Below are 25,433 nucleotides of genomic sequence, written 5' to 3' on the forward strand. Positions count from 1 at the left end.
TATCCATCATTTAGCTAGGGACCCCCTGGAACCCCCTCAAGGACCCCTGGGGGTCCCTGGACCCCACTTTGAGAACCAATGCAGTGGGGTACAGCAGTGGCAAGCAGTGGGAGGAATTAATTGGCATAAGGACAACATTTTGAGAAAAAAGTGGTAAAAAATAATTGGCTACTCTAAATGTAAGAAGGAAAGGAAAAAAATAAAGAAAATAATAATAATGTTGTGTTCTGTCTTGTATGTGAAAATCCACGCATCAGAATCCTTGCATGTGGAAACACACTTGGACCAGGAAGTGCTTCTTAAATATGACACCAAAGTTGTTCTGTCGTACGTACAGGTATGTTGACATTTTGTGTTGCTGTTGCTCGTTAACCTCACCTGCGGACATATCCAGAGGGCTGCGTGGGGCCTGGGGCTCTGGCAGCATGGGGCTGTGCTGTTTGGGGGGCTCAGAGGCCAGAGCGGTGAGGGGCTGCTGGGGCTGCGACATGCTGGAAGACCTGTCTGCTGAGAGCGGGGCGGCACCGACCTCCATGCCCCCCATACCCATGCCTCCCAGTGCAGCCTGGGAGAAACCTGAGAGACACAAGACAATGTGAATGTGTGTGTGTGTGTGTGTGTGTGTGTGTGTGTGTGTGTGTGTGTGTGTGTGTTAAAGACCATCTGAAATGAAAATATGTGCTTCACAGTTTTAGAGCACACCCATGGTCATAACAGGGACATAGCAACAGATGCCACCAACAATTTTAAAAAGAAAAAAAAATCCTAAAACTATCCTAAAAATCGACAGGTCCAAACCAATTTCAACCAATAATATGGTGTTTCTCTGTTGGACAATATCAAAGATGGCAGACAAAGCAAACAGGCACAGCAAAACAAACATTTGTAAATGTTTGTTTACGAACATAAACACATGTTTATGTTCCTATAACATAAACTGGTGCACGAATAACGTCCCAGAGTTTAAATCCCATAGACAGAGGGGGACGGGGCGGTCGGCTGAACATGTCGCACCCTGACTGATAGACACACGGGCGCCTACAATTTCACGCCCACAATTGAGACAGCGCCATCACTCGGGGTAAGGGAGAACAGTGTACTGCAGCCCAGCCGATAGAAGAAGATAATAATCCTACATGAACTGAAGACGATATTGATTTGAATAGAAATGTTTCCAAATGCATGGGGTGTCTTTGTCAACATATCTTCTTGTTTTCTCAATAGATGATGTTTCACATTTAATTTGCCACTTGAATGGGTCACCCATAATGTTAACAAAGCAGAGGGGAGACGGCAGACAGACAAGCATTTCAGTGAGATCACTGTCTTTATGAGCGCCAACTTTGAAGAGGGTAATTCTCAAGTCTACATCCCGACCCGACCATGACCATCCCGACTGACTTTGTCTATATTTGGACTTGGCTTATATTAATTCTCTATACCTGCCGCGGAGCTCCGACGGTACATTCAATAAAAAGCATTTTAATCCCATCACCTGCCTTTTTTTTTTTTTTTTTTGTAATGTATCAGAGTGCAATACACCTCCCAACCAGTAGTGTCGCATGGTTGAAAGTATCTGAGAAAATCTGGAGAAAATGGCCGGCGATCGGATTAAAATGCTTTTTATTGAACAACAAAGGAGAAACGGGTACTTATCGCGGTCCGCGTCGCCTTGTAACATCCGTGGCTCGGGGGTAAGCACTTTATATTTGAAATCTGAAAGTTTATGTCCATGACGCTTGTATACATTACAAGCGTCATGTGAACCATGGCTAGCAGTGGGCAAACACAGCCAGAAATAAGTCTGGCAGTGAATGAGTTAACACATTCACTGCCAGGTATTATTTAATTAATTCATCCGCTGGTGCCAGCGTTTTTTACCTTGTTTTGACGATCTTTGGCCACGACACTGGACCTGGCTGAAAAGATCACGTCTGGAAGTGGACTGGAGAGGACTTTGGGCTCCGGGATTGAACGCTTCTACATCAACACTCTGGACCTGGGCTTTATTGTTGTTAAAGGTGACGGTCAACCCTGACGCGCTCTTCACCACCACTCTCCTGTTGCGTCTCTCCTCTGCCCTCCTCCTCTTCGCTTCCTGGCGACCAAGGTGGCCACGACGTGCACGCGGATGTAAACAAAGAGTGTCTGGGGGGTGGGGGAGGGTCTCGTCTATCCACCGGAACAAAAATATTTTTTTATCGCGATCGGCCATTTTGTTGCTATCGCCCAAAAAAGAAGTCCGAGCTAGATGTGTATTTCTACAAATCCTAATATAGGAGTGGACGGAAGTGACATTTTTTGGGATGACGCCCGAGATACGAATGCCACAGAGCCGAAGGAGGCGTCTACCGTTATATGTCTATGGTTGTAACTACTAAATGGCTAGAAATGACATATCCCAGGTCAGTATTAATCAAAAATAAGGTTTGCAAGACGCCGCTTGGAAGAAGCAAGATCTTCCAAAATAAATCGCCTAAATGTTAGGTATAAAATAAAAACGATACATGAGACACAGAAACGTATTGAAACCTCAAGGGATGCGTCCGTGATGTATATACCATGCGACCACTTAAACTTAAGATTTCCAATGCGAGCACCTTTGACACACTGATGGAGTATATTATATTATAGGTTGTATATTGCGACGGCAGTTATGTCACATTAAAAAGGACAAATCAAAAAAATGGGACACTGTATTAGAACACAAAAGAAATCGCTACAGCCTCAGTAATCAACCAGTGAAACCACAGTATTTTACGGCAGTACACCGTTCTCCCTTAATCTGAGTGGTGGCGCTGTCTCGATTGTGGGCGTGAATTTGTAGTCGCCCGCATGTCTCTATTCAGTCAGTGAATGACCCGCACCCACCACTGTGATTGGCTGAGACGCAATAAGGTAAAAGCACCCAAATAAGGTAAAATATTCTGGCTTCGAAACAAACGCCAGATTGTTGATTCAATTTCCGCGTTGTTACCAAATTAACAACCTCAAATGCAAATTAAAGTCATGATTAACAAGTTGTTAGGGCAGGTGAAGAGGATTTTCTGCAATAACAAAAGCCTGGAGAAGGGAAAACGCTACTACTAACAAGACTATGCTTGCACCTCTTGGTTCTCCAACATCTCAATGTCACTACAAACTAAGCTTCAGACCTCCCAAAACAAACTGATTCGACTACTTCTCGGCCTTAAGCCCGTGACTCACCTAATTCCAACACACTAGTTTAGGATGGCTCAGGGTAGATGACAGGGTTAAGCAAATAAAAATGGGATTGGTATTTAAGATAGTCAAAGGGGCAATGCCCCCAATACCCTCAAACCTGACCAACTACTTCTCCAAAATGAGTGACACCCACAACCACAATACTAGAGGGAGCGACAATGATCTGGTACCACCCAAATTTAGAACAAACATGGGGAAAATTCTCATTCTACTAGTCTGCCACAAAAATGTGGAATGCCCTGACACCATCCATTAAAAGACGTGAATCACTGGTTTATTTCAAAATTGGCCTGAAAAAACATCTATCAGGAGACCACAGGGGGAGGTAAACACATTTTCCCATAGAAAAAGAGGTGTCATTCACCACCACCATTTTTCCTTTTTCTCATACAGTGTTTTGTATTTGTTGATGACATGTATTATTGTGTGAATTGTTTATGCTATGTTGATGAATTGAATATATAGGACCACAATGGAAACAAAGTCCCCAAGAAAGCATCTGTGTCATTTTTAGATTTGAGCAAAAAAAACATTATTTTACACTTTGGCTATTCAAAAATAGCAGATATACAAGCTCATAGCGTGGCACCGAGTGCCGCGCTACGAGCTTGTAGATCTGCTATTTTTGAAAAATCATGAAAATGTGTGCAAATCTTTGAATATATATATTTTTAAAGCAAACATTTGTAACTCAAATCTTTTCTTCTGGGGGTCCCTGGAACTAAATATTTTGAGATGGGGGTCCTATATATAATTTTAGGGGTCCTTGGATCACACACATTGAGAACCACTGATATTATAGCAACATAAGTGTTTCAGAAAACTGTTAGGATTTAGAAGATATTTGTAGAATCGGCCTCAGGTCTTAATGGGACTGTGACATTAACTGAGACCTTATGCTGTTTACATTTCTGACTAATAAAGTATTCAATCAATCAAACAACAACAAACAAATAAAACAGTGATGTTGTCGTTTACTGGATACTGTACCTGAGAAAGCGCCCATCAGGTCAGAGTCCATCATGTGGGAAGAACTGGTCTGGGAGTCTAACGGATCTGGATAACCTGCCATGGAAGCTAGAGGCAGAGACAAACATTTTGTTCAATTCTTTTTGAGGTGAGAGATACTCTATGTAATGCCTCTGGCTCCAGACCATGGACTCACTGGGTGGACTGCCTCTCGCTTCAGTCCGATAATCAGACTATAATGCTTCATTACTTCCAACACTTATTCAACCACATAACCCACTTTGTTGTATGACAAACATCCTATGGACATAGCCTATTTGTCATGCATACAGTAGGCCCTGTTACGTCACATGTGTCAGTGCAGGTGATGATATACACATATGTACGTTTGTTAGATTAGTTATGTAAGGGGTTTGTTGTACGTTTAATTTTATGTTGGTTTAGTTAGTGATCTAAAGACAAGCATAGGTTTAGGTTGATTTTGTTCATTTCTTTCGTTTGGCTGTGTGCGTAATTTTTGGTTATGTTCCTGCACCTGAAATTCACAACCCAGAAGAGGTTGTAACAGCCTATCTACAAGCCTATAGCCTATCTACAGTACAAGCCTATAGCCTATCTACAAAATCACAACGCATCGCAATGCGATGCTTTGTCAGCTCTGATATTTTTGACAATTTGTTAAAAAATAAATGAAAAAATTAAGAAAATGTCCAATTGGATTTGATTTTATTTCATTACATTTCATTAGATTTTGCCCAAAAATAGGGATACCAGGGTTAAGATGGTTAGAACATTTAATGAAAAAAACAAAAACAAAAAACAATTTTAACAGTATGTTAAGGTGAAATCCAAAACAAAATGACATTTAAAGTGAGCTTTGAAAGAATAGCTGTGACATGATCACAATATACCATGGCATGTTGTGAGGTATTGCTACTACTGTAGTACTTCTATTTACCAAATGTAATACCAAGGTTCTTGAACCCAATCACTCAATGCAAACATGACTAGAAGAAATTGTCACTAGCAATGAAATCCCTTGATTAAGCAATGAAAAACGTACGTCCATGTTGAACGGCATGTGTCTGAATGTAAAACATAAACGCGCTTCTGATTAACACAAGTCAAAGGGGAGTGATAGAGAGGAGGTCATTTAGGAGACTAATGTTCCCATAAAATACACATTTCTCAAGATCTTCATATTGGATTCTTTCATATTATCATTAGTAGTATTACTATTGTCATCATGGCAATTGTAATTTCACACGGGAGAAGTCCTACCTGATAGGAACTGTGTGTCCAGGGCCTGCTGTTCTGCTGCTCGCGACCACACCTCTCCCTGTGGCTCTGGGCGCGTCGCTGATAGCAGTCCCCCCGCTGTCACTTTACAACCTGCATCAGTGGAAACATTGATCGTCCGACATTAGTTCCACCCTTCACTGTTGCGTCTTGACACATTACAAATGCATGCATGCATAATACAAAGGCATGTGCACACATTCTCTCTCTCTCTCTCTCTCTCTCTCTCTCTCTCTCTCTCTCTCTCTCTCGCACACACGCACGCCGCACACACACGCACGCACACACCGCAAATACGTGTCCACAGACAAATGGCATAACCTGGCACGTGCAAAGCGACTGAATTTGGTCCTATAAAGCAAATATCCCAGTCTCATGCAGCACAACATGCACTGCCGCTTCCTGTGAGCTAGCTATGCGCCTCTGTCTCTGTCTGTCTCCAGTGCAGGCTCAGCTGGCTCTGAGCTACTAACACTGTGAACCCTGAGCTGCAGACACACACACACACACACACACACACACACACACGCACATGTGCGGTCTCAGTGGGGGAGTCTGGGTTGCTGTGACTTTTTCACTGTCTGTCTGTCTGGTCTGGGTCCAGGCCCCACCGCAGCCAGAATGCCCCCGCTACTACCCACCCCACACACACCCCCCTCCTAGCCCCTCCTATACTTAGCCCTCAACTCTCATCCTGCACGCCGGCCCAGAGGTCTCGGCTGGCATCTGCCTAATTGTCTGATCTGATTTGGCTGTTGACACAATGGAGAGAGGGAGGGAAAAAGAGAGAGAGAGAGCGGGATTGGGACAGGTACACTAGGGGGTCGTAATGGAGGGGGGGGGGGGGGGGGGGGGGAGGGAATGGAGAAAGACAGAAGGAAGGAAGGAAGGAAGGAGAGACAGAGGAAAGCACTCTTGGCATCCCTAATAAAAGAAAATGCAAACACGCCCTTCCAAATTGCCTAGCAGCGTCCACACTGGGTGACAGTGAGACGAACGGACAGGATGCTACCCAAAGTCACACTGCCTCTACATATCACATAAAGCAGTGGGCGGGGTGGAGTGGTAAGAGCATAATTTCTCTCCCTTTCTCTCGCTCTCGACAGGGCGGTGGGAAAACTTCAGTCGGCGATTGATTGCGAAGAACAATCTATGTTTCCTCGTGTGTTTCTCTTCGCGCAGTTTTGTTTTGTTTGTGTGGCACCTGAAGGCAACGCTGTGCGCCGTAACCCCAGCAGACAAGGAAGGTTACAACACAGAGACCGTCCCACATGGCTGAGCCCAAACTGCGCCCACACCCATACGCAGCATTTCTGGTTCATCTTCTACAGCAGGGAAGCAAAATGCTGTTTTAAAAAAACAACCAAAACATTCCCTTATTGTGCTGTCCAAGGTACTGAAAACAGTTCTCTCTCTCTCTCTCTCTGAGGCTGCATTATGAATACATAAAATACACAGCTTGGAACTGTCGTCACCTCAACACAAGTTTGCTCAAAGTCTAAGCTTATCATAAGAAATGACCCCCCACCCCCCAACTATTTACTGTACATATCTTTCTTTTTATTACTACTCGTATATATGATGTTTTTGCATATTACTATACTTTATTGTTTGTCTTTAAATTTCTCGATGAATTTAATACACAGGACCTTAATGGAAACAAGCCCTGGGCTTATTGTCTCCGCCAGGCCGAAAGGCATGGACGAGACCATGTTTTGCACCCTGTCTGTGCGTCCGTCCGTCTGTGGACAGCTAATCTCCGGCACCGTTGGCATGTTCGCAGCGAAACTGTGCACAAACACTCCCTGGATGCCAGAGCAGAACCTCTGCCCCAAATCTTTCACATGGGCCTGTTATAGCGCCACCAGGAGTCAAATGTTTGCCAAACACATTTTTTGACAGTACGCCTACAGATTTTGTCCAAACATCATGCAAATCGGTACACAGTATCTCTATAGTCATTAAACAAAAAAAGGTCTTTCAGATTTTTCATATTCTATCCTGATTGGCTAAGAATGGCTTCCAAAGTTTGCAGGAGTGCTCCATTTTTAACTAAATGCCTGTAATCATGAACACAGCGTGCGATTTCCGTGAAATGTTGCAGGCACAGTCTCACTTGGCCGAGGAAGAAATGCCCCTTGAAAACGTTCAAATCAGCCTCATGGTGGCGCTATAACAGGCCGATTCATGTTTTTACCTATACTGTAACTGCACCGATCTGTGTAACTCCCTAGAAGCCAAGGAAAAACGACTGCCCTACATTTTTCACATCTGCGCCACCAGGAGGCCGACTTCAGTTTAAAAAAAAAAAGTATATTACTCCTTCAGATTTTATCCAAATTTCACACAAATTGGTACACATGATCTCTATAGTCATGTGATCAAGACGGATCTGTTTGATTTTTCATAGTCCATCCAAGATTGACATCTTAAGTTTGCATTCACACTATGTTGAGGAACAAATGCCACCCTTTTAACATTTCCCTATTATTGCGCCACCAGGAGGCCGATTTTTGCAACAAAAAAAAAATATTACTCCAACACATTTGTTCCAAACATCACGCAAATCAGTACACATTATCTCTATAGTCAAGTGATCGAGACGGATCCATCTGATTATATAATAATTCAGAACATTGCTGGCCCACAATAACCTACCTGATCTGGTGGAGACCTGTGCACAGAGGAGCACGTTTTCAGGTTTGGGTTATCCTTTAAGCATTCTTTTGTATAAATCTGTGCCACCGTGCCTCAAACAAAAATAAAATGGACAGCTCAGCTTTCACTGGATGGAACATCATTACTTGGGCTTTTATATTCCTCTTTGACCACAGGTCATTGACAAACTACATATCACAACATATCATTATGACTGCAAAAATCAGCCGATTCGGGGCGCCCGCTGGCCTAGCGGTCCAGGCGCATACCACATACGCTGGTAATCCAGCTTGACAGCGTGTCGCGGGTTCGACTCCCGATCCCGAGGACCTTTGCTGTGTGTCATCCCCCCCATCTCTCTCCCCATTTCCTGTCAGCCTACTGTCCTGTCAAATAAAGGAATAAAAGCCCCCCAAAAAATCTTAAAATTCTCCTTTAAACACACCTACGCAGATGCACATGCGCAGAGAAACGGCGACATACTGTACAGTAACATTGACCTGCCTTTTCCTTACAGTTAGTAATGTAAGAAACCCCATGGGAGTTGATTTTACATCCCGTTAAGACAGTGGCCTACGGTGCAGACAACTGCGACACAAGCATTTTAAAGTCTGATCTTGTATTGTTGGGTGAATCCAGCCCAGTTATGTAACACTATGCACTATGGGGTCTGACAACCTCGGAGTGAGGACACACAGTCTGACCCACACACTGTACTGTCTCCAAGGACACACACACACACACACACACAGGCAGGCAAACACACACACTTAAGCAGATACTAGGATACTTGACCCGACATGATAAATATAGCCTGAACGGAAACAGACACACACACACACACACACACACACACACACACACACACACACACACACACACATAATTGGACACACACTCATGGCTTCAAAGCACATCATAGTAAGTTACAGTATGTCTCGCCATAAGTAGCATACGTAGTTATATACTAATTATAGAGTGCATGTATTGCATATTCTCCAACTTCTTTTCATTTAATATACATTACCTATTCAAACAATCTAAATCACAAAATTCATCTTTTTAACTACCACTCAACTTTTAATTGTGATATTATATTTCATATTTTATATACATACATATTATTTTTATTTATTTTTTATGTTGCTACAAGAAACAAGGATACAATCTCGCTATTAAATGTCGAGTTGTAGTTATAAAATGAATAACACATTTTTTGTGAATGACATAGTTTGAATATCCTCTTATTAAATTTGTAATGAGAACATTTTGTCAAGTACGATAGTACCATCCATTGTACGTTTCCTAATGAGATCATGTTGCACTCACGCACACGCACACACACACACACACACACAACCCTCTCTCTGCAGACACATGACTCACAAAATGAACTGTAGTTACAAAGTGCTGTGTTCATGCTCATGCATGTGTATGTAATTGTGTGTGTGTGTGTGTGTGTGTGTGTGTGTGTGTGTGTGTGTGTGTGTGTGTGTGTGTGTGTGTGTGTGTGTGTGTGTGTGTGTGTGTGTGTTGCTCTTTATGCTATGTAAAGTAGGTTATGTCATATGGTCTAGTTCAGGCGTTTTCAAACCTTAAAATTGGCAAACATTCGGCAAGAAGAGCAGCAGAGAGAGAGAGAGAGAGAGAGAGAGAGACATAAAAACAATGGCTGAGGGAGCTACGTCAGCCATGGTTTTGTCTCACTCTCACTCCCTCAGCCATTGCTTCTGTGTCTCTCTCTCACTCCGACTCCCTTAGCTATTGTCTGTCTCTGTCTCTCTCAGTCTCTCACTCCCCCAGCTATTGTTTCTATGTCTCTCTCTCTCCCTCAGCCATTGTTTCTGTCTCTCTCTCACTCCCTCAGCTATTGTTTCTGTCTCTCTCACTCCCTTATTGCACTCTGTACTGTGTAGTCTGACCCACATCATTATTATCACTGCTGCCGTAGGTTTCGACCATCACTCAGTGTGTGTGTGTGTGTGTGTGTGTGTGTGTGTGTGTGTGTGTGTGTGTGTGTGTGTGTGTGTGTGTGTGTGTGTGTGTGTGTGTGTGTGTCCTATATTTATCTTGTCATGGTAGAAGAGCCATCGCTCTCAGGGTAGTCCAGCTGTCTGCGGTCCAAGGGACAGTCTGTGTGTGTGTGTGTGTGTGTGTGTGTGTGTGTGTGTGTGTGTGTGTGTGTGTGTGTGTGTGTGTGTGTGTGTGTGTGTGTGTGTGGACACAAATGTTTCAGAGAGATTCTTTAGAAGCCAGTCAGTTGTGCTAGCTACTGTACCTAAAACGTCTCAGGATAAGCTAGCTTATGCTATACTCTACTCGGCTAAAACTCCAGCTGTCCTCCAGATGACCCCAGCCCCTCCCTGCTCCCCCGCCCCAAATCTCAGACCCTCTGGCTGTGATTCTCATTCTGGGAACACTGGTAAAGGCTACGGCCACTGCAAAGACCCAAAGACAAACAATGGAGGTTCACAGAGAGGGCACATTAGACACAGGGTCTGGTGAAAATGGGACTTGAAATGGCAAAACAGACCTTGACCACTGATGGTCCATTGTGGAACCTTGGGCCGTCAACCTTTACTTTATAGAGTGTGGAGCACAGTAGCTGTGCTCCAGTAAGAAGGAAGGCCTTGATAGCCACAGCGTTGATATACTGTATGTAATAGATAAGAACGGCAGAATTCTCCAGGCGCTCAACCGAACGCTTGTTTGCATGCAGACTTAGATGTGGAGCGAATTGCCTTCGTGATATATCAGGTCGTATCGTTTTAATATCATTAATTTGCTGTTCTTTTATTCACATATTATAGAGGGAATCGCCCTTGTTTGTCAATAAAGATGCCTTGCGCATGTGAACGGTAATTTCTGTGTATGTCGTCTATAAACTGGACTTTAGGGTTTTATTGAACCAAGTGACAGGAGTGCCACGGCACATCAGCTGGTGACCCCGACCGTGACCCTGTCCAGTCCAGACGACCGCTGGATCCATAAGATCCAAACAACAATTCGCCCATACACTATGTGCTACAATTCCTTGGGGCCCCAGGAAGGGTACACGCGGTGCTATATGTGAATTGTATTATATAAAATTTAGGCCAATTGTTAAAGATAATGTGTAAATATGATTGCATGCATGTGAAGTCACCACTGAACAGCAGATTAAATGACCTTTGTGTATTAATACTTAGTCTCTGTACTCCCTATACCCCATGATGTCCCGTTAGTGTGGCTGGGTGGACCGAGTTGATCCTCCCAGCAACTGTCTCTCTGTATTCTATGTTCCTATAGTCTACTGGGACACTAAACATCTCTGTATTCTATGATCCTATAGTTTACTGAGACTACACTGTCTCTCTGTATTCTATGATCCTATAGTCTACTGGGACACTAAACTGTCTCTCTGTATTCTATGATCCTATATAGTTTACTGAGACACTACACTGTCTCTCTGTATTCTATGATCCTATAGTTTACTGAGACACTACACTGTCTCTCTGTATTCTATGATCCTATAGTTTACTGAGACACTACACTGTCTCTCTGTATTCTATGATCCTATAGTTTACTGAGACTACACTGTCACTCTGTATTCTATGATCCTATAGTTTACTGGGACACTAAACTGTCTCTCTGTATTCTATGATCCTATAGTTTACTGAGACACTACACTGTCTCTCTGTATTCTATGATCCTATAGTTTACTGAGACACTACACTGTCTCTCTGTATTCTATGATTCTATAGTTTACTAGGACACTACACTAGCTGCGCTTACATGGACCGTTCTGATCCGCAAACTACGCCGGGTTCATGGGAAAAGATAGCACCTAGCCTAAATGTGTCTTGTATGTTTCGTCTTGTATGTTCCGACGTCCGACCGAGAAGGTTTAGACTGGTAGTGCAGTCTTGACAAAAACTAAACACTTAGACTGACAGTGCAGTCTTGACAAAAACGATACACTGTGTCTTGTATGTAGCGACGTCCGACCGAGAAGGTCTAGACTGACAGTGCAGTCTTTAAAAAACCGAACACTGCGACCGGTTTAGACTATTAGTGCAGTCTTGAAAAAAATATATACACTATGACCGAAAGGTCTAGTCTGACAGTGCAGTCTTGACAAAAACTATACACTGTGCTTCAACGTCCGACCGAGAAGGTTTAGACTGTCAGTGCAGTCTTGAAAAAAAGATACACTGCGACCTGAGGGTCTAGACTGACAGTGCAGTCTTGAAAAAAACTATACACTATGTCTTGTATGTTTCGACGTTGAAAGGCTGGCTCTGCAGCCTAGGGCTGACCCCTAAATAGTACTACAGTGTGTCATATATGTTGTCTATATATGTATGTTATATGTCGTCCGAATGAATGAAGGTCTCTATATGTATGTTTGTTTGTTTGTTTTGTTTGTTTATTAAGGAGCATTTCCTGGTCTACAACTTAGTGGAGACCATACTTCCTAGGGTCAAAATATATATATTAAAAAAAAAAAAAAAAAAAACATCACAACACTAATCATAAAGTGCAGAACAATATGATCAATGGTAGAGAACCGTACCACAAATCGAGAGAACAAATTCCATATTAACAGTAAAATTTAAAATAGTTTCGACCGAGACGAGTGAGACGTTTGGCCTCAGTCTGGAATAATAAAACAAAACAATAGTCACATCGTGTCATACTGTATATGTGCTTCGGCGTTCAGGCCCTGGTGCAAGGTTACCACGTACATGAGGTCCAGTAGTGTGCTTAAGTACAGTCTTGAGGTATTGTTACTTTAAAGAGCCCTTACAGCTACCTGTATTTTTACTTCCACTGCACACATCTCAGAGGCAGACAGTGTGCTTCTGCCCCTGCAAAACACCTTGAGAACGTTGGTTACTGTTTACTTTGCAGATGTTGATAATTGCTGCGGAACCTCTTCAGCCCTGCATGCATCTTAGCCATTTGGAAGTTGCCGATCTACAAGCTCACAAACTATTTCATCACTAGGAATTCGAGCTTGTGGATCTGCTATTTTCAAAGGAAAATTATGCATGTTAAATCTGAGGAATTGTGAACTGGGACAGGCTGCATTTACGTGCTTCTTACGTGGGTACTCTACGTCCACTCTGATACCAGTTTTTGTTTTTGGTACTTTGACCCAAGTACATTTTCAATGTCAATGGGTAATGTAGTCTGCTCCGTGAGCACTTTGTTTAGAGATTTTGTCCTGCTTAGGAATTTAAACAAGGAAGATAACCGCCGGCATGGGGTTCAGTGGTGGAAGGTCACTAAGTACTTTAGTGTTATACTTAAGTACATTTTGAGGTTTTCCATTTGTACTGCACTAGAGTAGTTCCAGTTGTCAATACTTTTACTTCTACTCGACTACATTTCAGAGGCCAATGTTGTACATCTACTCCAGTATAATTACTGGGAACCTTGGATATTTAGGCTAGTTCAAAAGTGACTCATTGCAAATTTAGAATGCTGGACCTGTGCTTGCAGGAGAGTACCTCCACATGGCAACGTTGATGCTCTTGATTGGGTGAAACAGATAACTAGGGAATGTAACCCTTAAGATTAGAAGATTGGAGTCAGTTATTTTGGAAAAAAAAAAAGGCGAGGTGAGGAGAGAAATATGACGTTCAAATAAATTAGTTTCTTTAGAGAATTATGCAGAATATATATATATAAAAAAAAAAAACAATAGCTTCCATACAGTAAGTGAGTCACTCCCCTCAGAGAGAGAGAGAGAGAGAAAGAGCCTGGGGTAGCACTGTAGAGAAAAAAGGGGGGACCCTGTGAACTGATCAGATCTTATATGCAGAAATAATGTACTGTGACCAAACTAAGTTATCCGTAATAATTGCATCAACTTGTACATCTGCTAGTTTCGTTAAAGTATATGCACAGTCTGCAATATGTTGTATAACTATGATTTGTAATCACAAAAACTAACAGTTTACTTTCTTAGAAGTGGCCAGACCAGAAACAACATGCAAATGCACTAAGGTGCTGTTCTTCTAAATGGTATTGTTGACTCTGAACTGAATATCAGTAAAAAAATAAAATAAAAATAATAATAATAATAATAATAAAGCAAAAAGCCAATTTGACCGTGTGGATAAGTTAGTAGAGTGTTGGTTTCAAATAAATAAAAATATCTAGAAACATAAAATAATAATAATAATTGTAATAATAATAATGATCATAATAATTTTGAGAATGTAACAGATGACAGAGAGCCCAAACGCTTCTATGCATTGATACATTATTATATATATATATATATTTTTTTATTACAACTATCTCAGACTTTAGAAATGGGTTGGTTTCACATTCGAGGACTGCAACAATGGTTGGCGGACGGTCATTTCTTTCTATGAACTGGAAACATGCAGTTGGAGGCATTAAAAACTGAAAGAGACTGTGAAAGACCACGATATAATGCAGTTTGAGCGACATGCTGAGGCAGAGGGGCACCAGCATTGCAAACTGCAGTGTTCACGAGACTCAATTCTGATGACACCTATGGCGACCAGAGAGCAAGCCTTGGGAAAGCTTGAATGACTTTTGACAAACTTTGATCTGTTACAGACACTGGAACTACTATGCCATGGGGAAGGATACACTTTCTAAGCAAGAAGTGGGACTCTATGAAGCAAGGTTGACTTACTGCTAATCGTTGTTGTTGGGGCCTCGACATGTGTAAACAAATACATTTTCTATCGCTCTGGGTAGGACACAATATATATATATATATATATATATATATTTTTTACAAATAACATACACTAGAGAAGTGACAAACAAGATACTTATTAGCTCAGGCACTAATATATTATAAGTGAAACCTGATTTTGACTTGCATAAGTGCAAAGTTTCAAAAGATCACATAATAATATTTCACCATTAGTAAAATAATATTACATCTGATGTATAGTAGACTAAAATAGTTATAATAGCGAAATCAGAGAAAACAAACAAAATTGAAGTGATAAACTGCTGTAATGTGTAGTGTTAAATAGGATGCCACAATCAAACTATATATTTTCAAATTGAACTAAATTATGCAGGACTAATCTCACATTAGTTAACTGAACGGAAACATGTTCTTCTTCAATCAAGACAATGTTTTAATAAGTGCTGGTACGTTTTTGAACCATTTTACATTTAGTCAGGGTAAAAGAGGGTGGCATCCTGGCCTCTGCACATTCCTATGCTGTGTGCCCTGCCGGGTGGCAGGTCAAGGAGGGTTATAGTATGATAGTATAGTATAGTATTATATGGATACAGTAGTATAATGTTAAGTGTCTATACTAAGTTCATACTTGAAGAAGCTTTCATGACGAAGTATGTAATGTTGCCTTTAATTTTTGTTAAAATTAATGTGCTTAGACTTATGGCAGAGTGACCAATACAGAGACACTTAAGTGTAAGGAAGGAGAGACAATGACACGCACACACTCTCACAAGCACGCCACATATTAGAGAGTATAATAGTACAAATACAGTCGTTAGTCGAGATAGTATAATTAAAGTCAAAAGCATAATACGGGCCAAAGACTTAAGTGAAAGACTTGCCACAAGACAATATTTACTACATTTTTTTTTATATCAAGGAGGGACACTACACAATTAATTTGACTAGTACCAATGTCACTCTCCGAATAAGAAAGCAAAAAGAGAGAGCTTTCCAAGACCAACAACCATGTTGTCCAACACATTTTTAACGATCTCCCTGGCAGCTTTAGGCACATTAAGTATAGGCTGTGTTTCCCTTCGCACATGGCAAGTGTTAAGAGAGAAGATATATAGAGGAATCCCAATACACACCCCATAAACATTGTAGCATAGCGCCACCTGGGCCCCCATGCTGAACTTGACGAAGAACACCCCTGCACTATATCTGCGCCCCGACTTTTCACCTCAAGGAGGGCACGGATCTGACTGGCGCTTGGGGGTTGGGGCCCCTGTGTATAATACGGGGGGCTCCGGTCTCAGGCACTGGTGGGAACCTCCTCCGCCCCAGGAGGGTACGGACCCGGGGGCTCGGGAGTGGGACCTCTCTCTTAGCTCATTCAGTGCCAAGCACATTCGTTAATGGCGCTGGATGGGTTGGGGGGGGGGCTAGTCTTGGGCTCTGTCGGAACCTCCTCCTCCGGGCTCGGAAATAGCACCACAATTGGAGAAGAAGAAACCAAAATGCACAAATATTACAAGGAAAAAATAATTAATAAATAATAATACACATGTTAGAATAGTTGCTTGTAAAGGAAAACTCAGTGGGAGTGCCCCACTGGGGGACCCTAAGTTTAGCAATACACTTGTTGGAATCAAATGACAAATGATGTAATTGTCCCCAATAAGAGCTCATGTCCAGATGGTAGGTTTGGGACTGCCCCAGCCTAGTTCAGAGTTTCCCCTTCAAAGAAAAGGGTTTTCCTCGGCTCACATGACTCAAAAAAAGAAAAATATGGGACCTGGTTTTTTGAACATGCAATATGTTATGCTAAGTGGATAATTGCTATAAAGTAATTGCTATAAAATACTGTTCACATTTTAATGTTGTGTTGTGGGTACTAAATTCGTACCCAAGGAGGGGTTGATGGTCCATTGTGGAACCTTGGGCCGTCAACCTTTACTTTATAGAGTGTGGAGCACAGTAGCTGTGCTCCAGTAAGAAGGAAGGCCTTGATAGCCACAGCGTTGATATACTGTATGTAATAGATAAGAACGGCAGAATTCTCCAGGCGCTCAACCGAACGCTTGTTTGCATGCAGACTTAGATGTGGAGCGAATTGCCTTCGTGATATATCAGGTCGTATCGTTTTAATATCATTAATTTGCTGTTCTTTTATTCACATATTATAGAGGGAATCGCCCTTGTTTGTCAATAAAGATGCCTTGCGCATGTGAACGGTAATTTCTGTGTATGTCGTCTATAAACTGGACTTTAGGGTTTTATTGAACCAAGTGACAGGAGTGCCACGGCACATCACCACTTCAAAATGACTACATGTCATTTTTATTAATCATTTTCAACCTGGTGTCCCTATTTTGGCTATGACATTATAGGTGAAATAGTTTATAAAAAATAAAATAAAAAGTAAGTCCAACAACTTTTAGAAAAGCAAAATATTTTTTTCAAAAGAAATTCACACATTGCAAAAAGCAGATCTACAAGCTCACAACTTGTGTGCTTGCACAACGGCTATTTTCACAATTTGTCGTACAAGCAAGTATATACAGTAGGGCTTAAGAGGTTAAAACACAAGTTTGCTGACCTTCAGTCTCAGGAGCCACAGCTACATTTTGATGAGGAATGGAAAAACCCAACATCGAAATACATTTATAAAACTATCCTCTCAAGTTACCTTTCTACAAGGTTGGATTTCCTCCTCAGCGATCCAGTTTTCTCTGAGAAATCGATCCAGATCTCATCTTTTTTTCTCTTCTATTTTTCAAACTTAAAGCTTATACACATGCATGTATCAGATGAAAAGCAACCAAAAAGGAGAAAAAAACAACAACACACACCCAGCTACTGTATAGTTGTCCATCTTCTGTCGCTCAGTATCACTGCAGGAACTTTCCCTGGACCAAGCAATTAATACTACAATACTCAGAATGCTTCACTCTAGCTTCACGACACTCGGGCAGGCGAGACAGACATTATAGTACAGCTGCAGGCTGCAGAACGAACGTGAAGGATAAAGCATTTTGGTTGCAAGACGAGGTTACTTTCTTAACTTTTTATTCAAAACTACGTCACAGACGAGAAACAACATTTCAGTCATAATTAGCAGCCAACATCAGTGGTCATAAACCTTTGTTTAGACCAAAAAGTACATTGATCCCTTCTGTCAACAACAACTACCACCAGGCCGGGTTGCCTACAAACGGCTGTGCAGCCGTCAGGACCTTTAAGTTGTTTGAACTACAGTATGTATATCAGTAGGCCTAACAAATCAGGTAATAAGAACGTACTGTTTTTATCTGAATCTGCATCTGCATCCAGAATCACAGTTACTGTATAACAGATGAAAGGTAAGCCCTACTGGAAACTTGTAATGCAATATCGGTATCGATCAATTTAACCATGCAATTAATCGATCTGATATCGGCCAACATTTCAATATCGTGCATCCCTAGGATCCCAGAGGCAAATATTGCCCTTTTACTCCACTACAATTATTTGAAAACTTGAGTTGCTAGTTAATTGTAGATTTTGAGTATTATTACAAAACATACATTAACCACTTCAGCCCTATATACATTTCGGCCATTTGAAAAATAGCTGATCTACAAGCTCACAAGCTTGTAGATCTGCTATTTTCAAAAGATCTTTATACACTTGAAAACTTGAAATGACATATTCTGCAACAATGAGTACTTTTACTTTTGGTACTTTAAGTACATTTTAATACTTTTATACTTTTACTCAAGTACATTTTGAATTCCGGACTTTTACTTGTAACAGAGTACTTCTATATTGCAGTATTGATACTTCTACTTAAGTAAAACATTTGAGTACTTTTTCCACCACTGGATTTAGGCGTAGTCACCGGTAGGCACATTAGGGGCAGTCCCCTGTGTGAAACACTGTGGAAAGAGGGAGTCCCGTTGGCTGGAGTGTTTGAAACAGGCTGGGCTTTGATCCTCTGTAATGACTAGCCAGTCCCCTCCGTGTCAGCAGGGCACTTCAAGTCCATGATCATAACACCAGAGGCAGCTCCACAAACCATGTTCAACCCAGATTTGGCACAACAAAGGGAATGAACTCTTTCTCATGCTATTCATCTAAAATGTGGAATGCCCTACCAAAAGGAGTAAAGGAGTGTAAAACCCTACTCACTTTCAAAAATGCCCTAAAGATACACCTTCAGGAGGCTGCAATTCAAAAATGGCCCCTGTCCAAGTCCTAACCTACCCCATGTCCTAACCTAACCTACCCCCCCCCCCCTCTCTTTCTTTTTTGTACATATTTTTCACCCTTCATACTTCATACCAGTAACCTGTAAACTGATTGTATGACATTCTGTATAGTAGTGTGTATATCTGTCTGTCTCTTATATGTCAACATGATTTGTGTGCATGGGGATCTCATCTTAAACAAGCTACGTGCTTAACTGAGCTATCCAGTTTAGTAGACCTTGTATTGCGAATTTGTACTTCCATGTACTGTTATGTACTGCCATGTACTGTTCTCATGTCTTACTAAATAAAGTACATCAATCAATCAATCAATCAAACTGCAGTGCATAAGGCAGGGCTGAATAAGTGAAGAGCAGCAGCATGGAGTCTATACACTGTTATGTCCCTAGTGTTTTACTCCTCTCTCCTCTCTCCAGGGTCTGGACTGGCCTGTCATTACAGAGGATCAAAGCCCAGCCTGTTTCAAATGCTCTAGCCACGCACTCCTGGGTTTTAATGCATTAAGGCATGAGGTTCCGATTTCTACAAATGTCTTCTAAATCCTATCAGTTTTCTGAAAAACGGTGGTCAGTGGTTCTTTAAAATGTTCATGTCAAGGTCCATCCAAAATGATATGTATTTGGCCACGGACCCCCACATCTCAGAATATTTTGTTCCAGGGACACCCCCAAAAGCAAAGATTTGAGTTAAAGATGTTCGCTTGAAAAATATATATATTCAAAGATTTGCAAACGTTTTCAAGATTTTTCCAAATTATCCGCACTACGAGCTTGTAGAGCTGCTATTTTTGAATAGCCAAAAATCTATAATGACACGTGCTTTCCAGGATTGAATGGGTTAATGGCAATAAACACTGGAACACACACACACACACACACACACACAGGCACTTTCCATGTTCACAGAGTTCACGCATTTAGCTTCAGAAATGAATGACAAATATAATCATTTTCAATTCAAACTTCAGTCTGTGTCTGGCCCGTTAACTGTGTGTCTGACTGTGTATGACTCATTAACCGTATCTGTACCAGTTAAACGTAGCCCGGCCCGGCCTTGGGCTAATGGATTACGGTTAAGTATTATATCATTTGGATGGCTTAAAATTATCCTACTACATACAGAAAAAGAACAGGTCAGAACCTGTGCAATCCTCAGCTGGTAAGATAAAACCATTGTACTGTGTAGGATTTAAATGTATTCCAGCTGGATTTAGAAACAAAGAGCCACGTCTTGTACAGACAGTGCTACCGTACAGTATACAGTTGCAGACTGCTGCTTGTAGGATGTGTCAGGTACTGTATGATTTTTTTTGGTTTAATTCAATGCTTTTAAACCCAATTCTTCTTGAGGCTAAGTCAGATCATTTAGAGCAATGATGCGTGCAATTTCATAGTGTTCCAGTTATAATTTTGTCTGCTCATTTCTATGTGTCATCACATCCAATTTCACTTGTTCATCCTAGTTCTCTATCCTGTTGGGATAACATTGTTATCCTGAGCAGAAAATGCATTTATTTTTCTGTACACTAAAGAGCTGGAGACACAGGGAGACCCCTGTTACTGAACAAACATTCTGTCTCAATAGTAATGATCAGAATATAGAACTACAAAAAAAAAGAGAAAAAAAATAACAATTTAACACGTATTTTAACAAAAAAATATCACTTAGCATACCTTTTTCTTTTCTTTTTTTTTATAAAAATAAATAAATAAATAGCGTACCTTTTAATTAACCCATTAAGACGTGGAACTTTAGATTTATTTGGCTATTCAAAAATAGCAGATATACAAGCTCATAGCGCGGCACCGAGTGCCGCGCTATGAGCTTGTAGATCTGCAATTTTTGAAAAATCTTGAAAACATTTTTCTTTTTTTTCTTTTTTTTTCAAAAAACTTTAGATTTAGAAATGGGTTAAAGTACTAATTAGCAATTTCGTGTTCTGCCATCAGTAATCAACTCCGTCTCCTTGTGGGTGGGATGGTTTCCTTCACTGAACCAGTGTACACACAGTACTACACACTAGCATGTCAGTCAAAGCAACAGTGGCACAAGTGTGTCTCTAGAAATTCCGACTCGATCAGTTTGAGAGGAAAGAAAAATCAAAACATGCCCAAATGCACGTTTTAGTTTTTTTAGCACACAGAGGGGCCTGGTGAGCAGAGCAGCCAAGGAAGACAAGCATGCCTGAGGGACTAATGCGCTGTGGGAGAGGTTTATGTGCACTGACAGGCTGTGGAGGAGCAAGGAGAACCAAAGGTGCATGGGATGTGACAACACCGCTGTGATGTGCGTGCGTGTCTCTGTCTGTGTCTCTGTGTGAGTGGCGTGCAGGGCAAACAAATGTGCAGTGGTGGAAAAGGTACTCTTTACTTGAGTAAAAGTACCAATACTGCAATGTAGAAATACTCTGTTACAACTAAAAGTCCGGGATAAAAAATTGACTTGAGTAAAAGTACAAAAGTATTGGTATGAAAATGTACTTAAAGTACCAAAAGTAGAAAATACTCATTATGCAGAATGTCCTGTTTCACACGTTTTCGAATGTATGAAATGTATAAAAAATCTTTTGAAAATAGCCGATCTACAAGATCACAATGCGTCGCATCGCAACGCACTGTGATCTTTTAGATCGGCTATTTTCAAATGGCCAAAATGTATATAGGGCTGAAGTGGCTGTAGTGGAGTAGAAGTACTGAAAATTGGAAATACTCCAGTAAAGTAAAAATACTTCAAAATTGTACTTAAGTACAGTACTTGAGTAAATGTACTGACTTTACTGTACACCACTGACTATATGATATCACAGCCACACAAACTAGTACATACATCCACACACACGCACACGTCGCACGCACACACTCTCTCTCTCTCTCTCACTAACACACACACACACACACACACACACACACACACACACACACACACACACACACACACACACACACACTGCATTTATGGTGGTGTGTGTGTGTGTGTGTGTGTGTGTGTGTGTGTGTGTGTGTGTGTACACAACCTCCATTTGCCCTACTTTCTCCTCTCCTCCCCTTTCGCATCTCAGATTATGTCAATCCATCTTACACACCTTCTTTACCCAGCCTCAAACCAGACCACAAGCAAAGCTTCACGGCTGTTTGTTCCTCCTCGCATCAAGCCTCTCGTCACACTTCAGGGAGATTCAGAGTTTCGGAGAGGGATCTTATGCTGCCTTCAAGGCAACATGTCCGCTTCAGGAAAAAAAGCGGATGCGCCTAATGAAATGTTCTATACTGTGACAATAAACATCTTCTCTTATCTTAAAGGTAGGGTAAGTGATATTATTTGGTAATTTATTTATTTTTGTTAAAAAGGTTAAAGTACTATATTCTGATAGTAATCAATGCTGCAGAGTGTTTGTTTGGTCACAGGGGTCTCTCCAGCTCTTTAGTAAACAGAATATAGTACATTTTCAGGTAGGTGACACAATTTAAGCCAATCAGGAGAGAGCACTGAAAATGTATTTTCTGTTTAATAAAGAGCTGGAGAGACATGGGAGACTCCTTTTACTGAACAAACACTCTATAGCAATGAGTATTATCAGAATATAGAGCTATTTAACACTTATTTTAACAAAAGTAAATCACTTACCCTACCCCTTAACGTCTAACTTGTGAAAAACAAATCGAATGGTCGCCCACGGGCCAAATTTTGAAATTCGGGGAAGCATTGCAGAGCTCAGCTTTTCCTCAAACCGAGCACAACATCGTAGCAAGAAAAACACTGCGGAAAGCATGGCACCCTTCGTGGTACTATAAGTCAGTGGTTCTCAAATGAATGCGAGGGACTCTCTGGGTGCCTTTAGGGGGGTAGAAATTGGACCTTACAAGCCTGTAACTCTGGACCCGTTAGGGTCCATTTGGTTCCATTTGTATACTGTCAGAGTTGAGGGGAAACCTTGACATTTAAAAGTTTGAGAACCACTGCTATAAGTACTATTATATAACTGTTTGTTTACTTCTACTTTTCCTGCAGGCATCCATGTATGTTTTTTTTATAAATTAGTTCAGAACTGACCCGCTTGAAACTTTTTGGAGGTCTAAAACTTTCTAGTTGTGAAAAGTAATGAGTTCAGCGAGTGCTTTGTACCCTAAATGTGTTGTACGCTGTGGATTTTGTACCCTGCCTTCTGAATTGTCAGACATTATTCTCCATTAACAAACAGCGCTACTACAATATGTTCTAATTCGTCATGGATTTCATGTATTGGGCCATGAAGTGAAGCAGAGAGACTGAACACAGCTCAGTGGCACAAACCACATCAAGACGAGCCAGGAGATTAATTGAACGTGAACTTCAAAGGAAAGGGGAGAGAATTAGAATGCAGTGAAGCAAGTCGTCCCCTATATGTGATACATGCAGCCCCGGCAGAAATTCAACAGCAATCTCATGACTTAAGCTGGGCTTACACTGTGCCATATTTGAGTCTCACAATTTTCATTGAGTCATGCCGAATGTTACATTTCTTTCCTGCAGGGTACAGGGGGTTGAGAGGACCGATTGACTGTCTCCATCTGATGAATTCTGACAAGTCAGAATGTGTGTGTGTGTGTGTGTGTGTGCGCGTGTGCTCACATGAGTCAGGGCTTGCGTAAGGTGCTGATACGATGCATACATTCTGACAAGTCATTATTACCTGTACACGCCACGCCAAGGTGTCAGACATTATCATGGTTATAATATTAATGCATTAACAAGGTGACATTGGATGTTCCGATGCAGATGGATAATGGCACAGCCCCAACTGGGGACTGTATAGGATGGAGACCTCATTCATCGCTTCTAAAGTGATGTTTGGCAAGTAGGCCAGGCTATTCAATAACCCACGAGAGGCTTTCTTTAAGGATATATCTTTTCAAGTGTCGTTGATGGCTAGAGGTGAGTGATTTTCCACTGTATCTCTGCCACTGTTGACCACCACATCAGTGATTTATCTTCTCTCTTTTTCAGAGGGCATTCTTCTGACTTTGACACTTTCTAGTTTGTTTGATTGTACTTGAGCCGTTATGACCGTGATCGTATATATTTTTTCATATTGGTGTTATATTTTCTAATTTGATGTGTGTGCTATGCAAATACGCTTGTGCCGGTATAGAGATGATTGACTTTCAAAACAAATATGAAAGAGAGAAACATTGTCAGGGAATATTAATTTTTGTGTCGATTTCATTTGAAAGCGCCTTCCTCTGGGCCTTCAAATGAAACTTTATTGACAATTGTCAAAATCCAAGAATGGACAGCAGGGGCAGACAGGGCCGTACGGTGTGAGCGCTCAAGTGGGGCTTGATAATGGGAGTGGGCACCATGTTAGCACCTAAATCGTGAGCTTTGGCTTTACACCATGAACGATTTGCTCATGCAGTATGAGTAGTAAGCGTGCTTTATCAGCTTTATCAGACCTCGAGCTTGAGTGACAGATTCATTGAGCATCGGATCAGCACCTTATACACAAGCCCTGACTCATGAGAGCACACGCACACACATTCTGACAAACACACTCAGCTGTACATGCATTTAAATGATGACACACGAGAGGCATAAACACACACACACACACACACACACACACACACACACACACACACACACACACACACACACACACACACACACACACACACACACACACACACACACACACACACACACACACACACACACACACACACACACACACACACACACACACACACACACACACACACACACGACTTTAAATGGGGAACCAGCAGGGCAGATGAAAGGCTTTCTGACTGCAGAAAGGACTTGAGTATGGGAGGAATTATGCCGTTCCCAGCTCAGGGATTAAAGCTCATCATGAATATTTAGAGAAGATTTATCCCTCATTTCAAGCAAGTCACTTCTTCATGTAAAGAAAGGCTGATGGCGTAGCTTCCTCTGGTAGGAACGTGCTCATCAAAAACAAAGTGAGTTTATAACTTGCGTGTGTGTGTGTGCGTATTTCTTCATCACCCCATCTCATGGAACAAAAAGAAATAAAACATTGATGATATTAATTCAGCTGAGATTCTCTAATCAAACGTAGCAAGATGTTTTTATGCGAGAAGATGTGGATTATTTTCCTACACCGCCTGTGTGTCTTCTAACTTTTATTAAGTCACTTCTCTAAAAAAGCATAAGCCCTATACATTTTTGGGGGGGTATTTTTTACTTAAATTCTCTTAATACCTAATCTACATGCTCATAACAGGTCACAATTCGACCCGCTGTGAGCTGGCTGTTATTGTCTGTTATTTTACAACAACAAAAAATCACCATAATGACATGCTCAAAATAGGGATGCCAGGTTGAAAGTGGTTAAAATGGGG

At 41.4% G+C, this 25,433-nt stretch overlaps 1 protein-coding gene across 1 annotated transcript in view; it reads right to left on the bottom strand.

Annotated features, from left to right (window-relative positions):
* LOC311039249 (uncharacterized protein) overlaps nucleotides 1-25,433 on the bottom strand; it is a 134,246-nt gene that overhangs the window by 63,735 nt on the left and 45,078 nt on the right. The window contains exons 4-6 of the mRNA XM_084048969.1: nucleotides 5,476-5,586; nucleotides 4,216-4,302; nucleotides 379-576 (exon numbers count right to left, since the gene is read on the bottom strand). Coding sequence (XP_083905095.1) covers nucleotides 379-576; nucleotides 4,216-4,302; nucleotides 5,476-5,586 — 396 coding nt within the window. The remainder of the gene's footprint in view (nucleotides 1-378; nucleotides 577-4,215; nucleotides 4,303-5,475; nucleotides 5,587-25,433) is intronic.

This window comes from Gymnoscopelus microlampas (genome assembly GCF_963454915.1).
Source record: "Gymnoscopelus microlampas genome assembly, chromosome: 22".
NCBI lineage: Eukaryota > Metazoa > Chordata > Actinopteri > Myctophiformes > Myctophidae > Gymnoscopelus > Gymnoscopelus microlampas.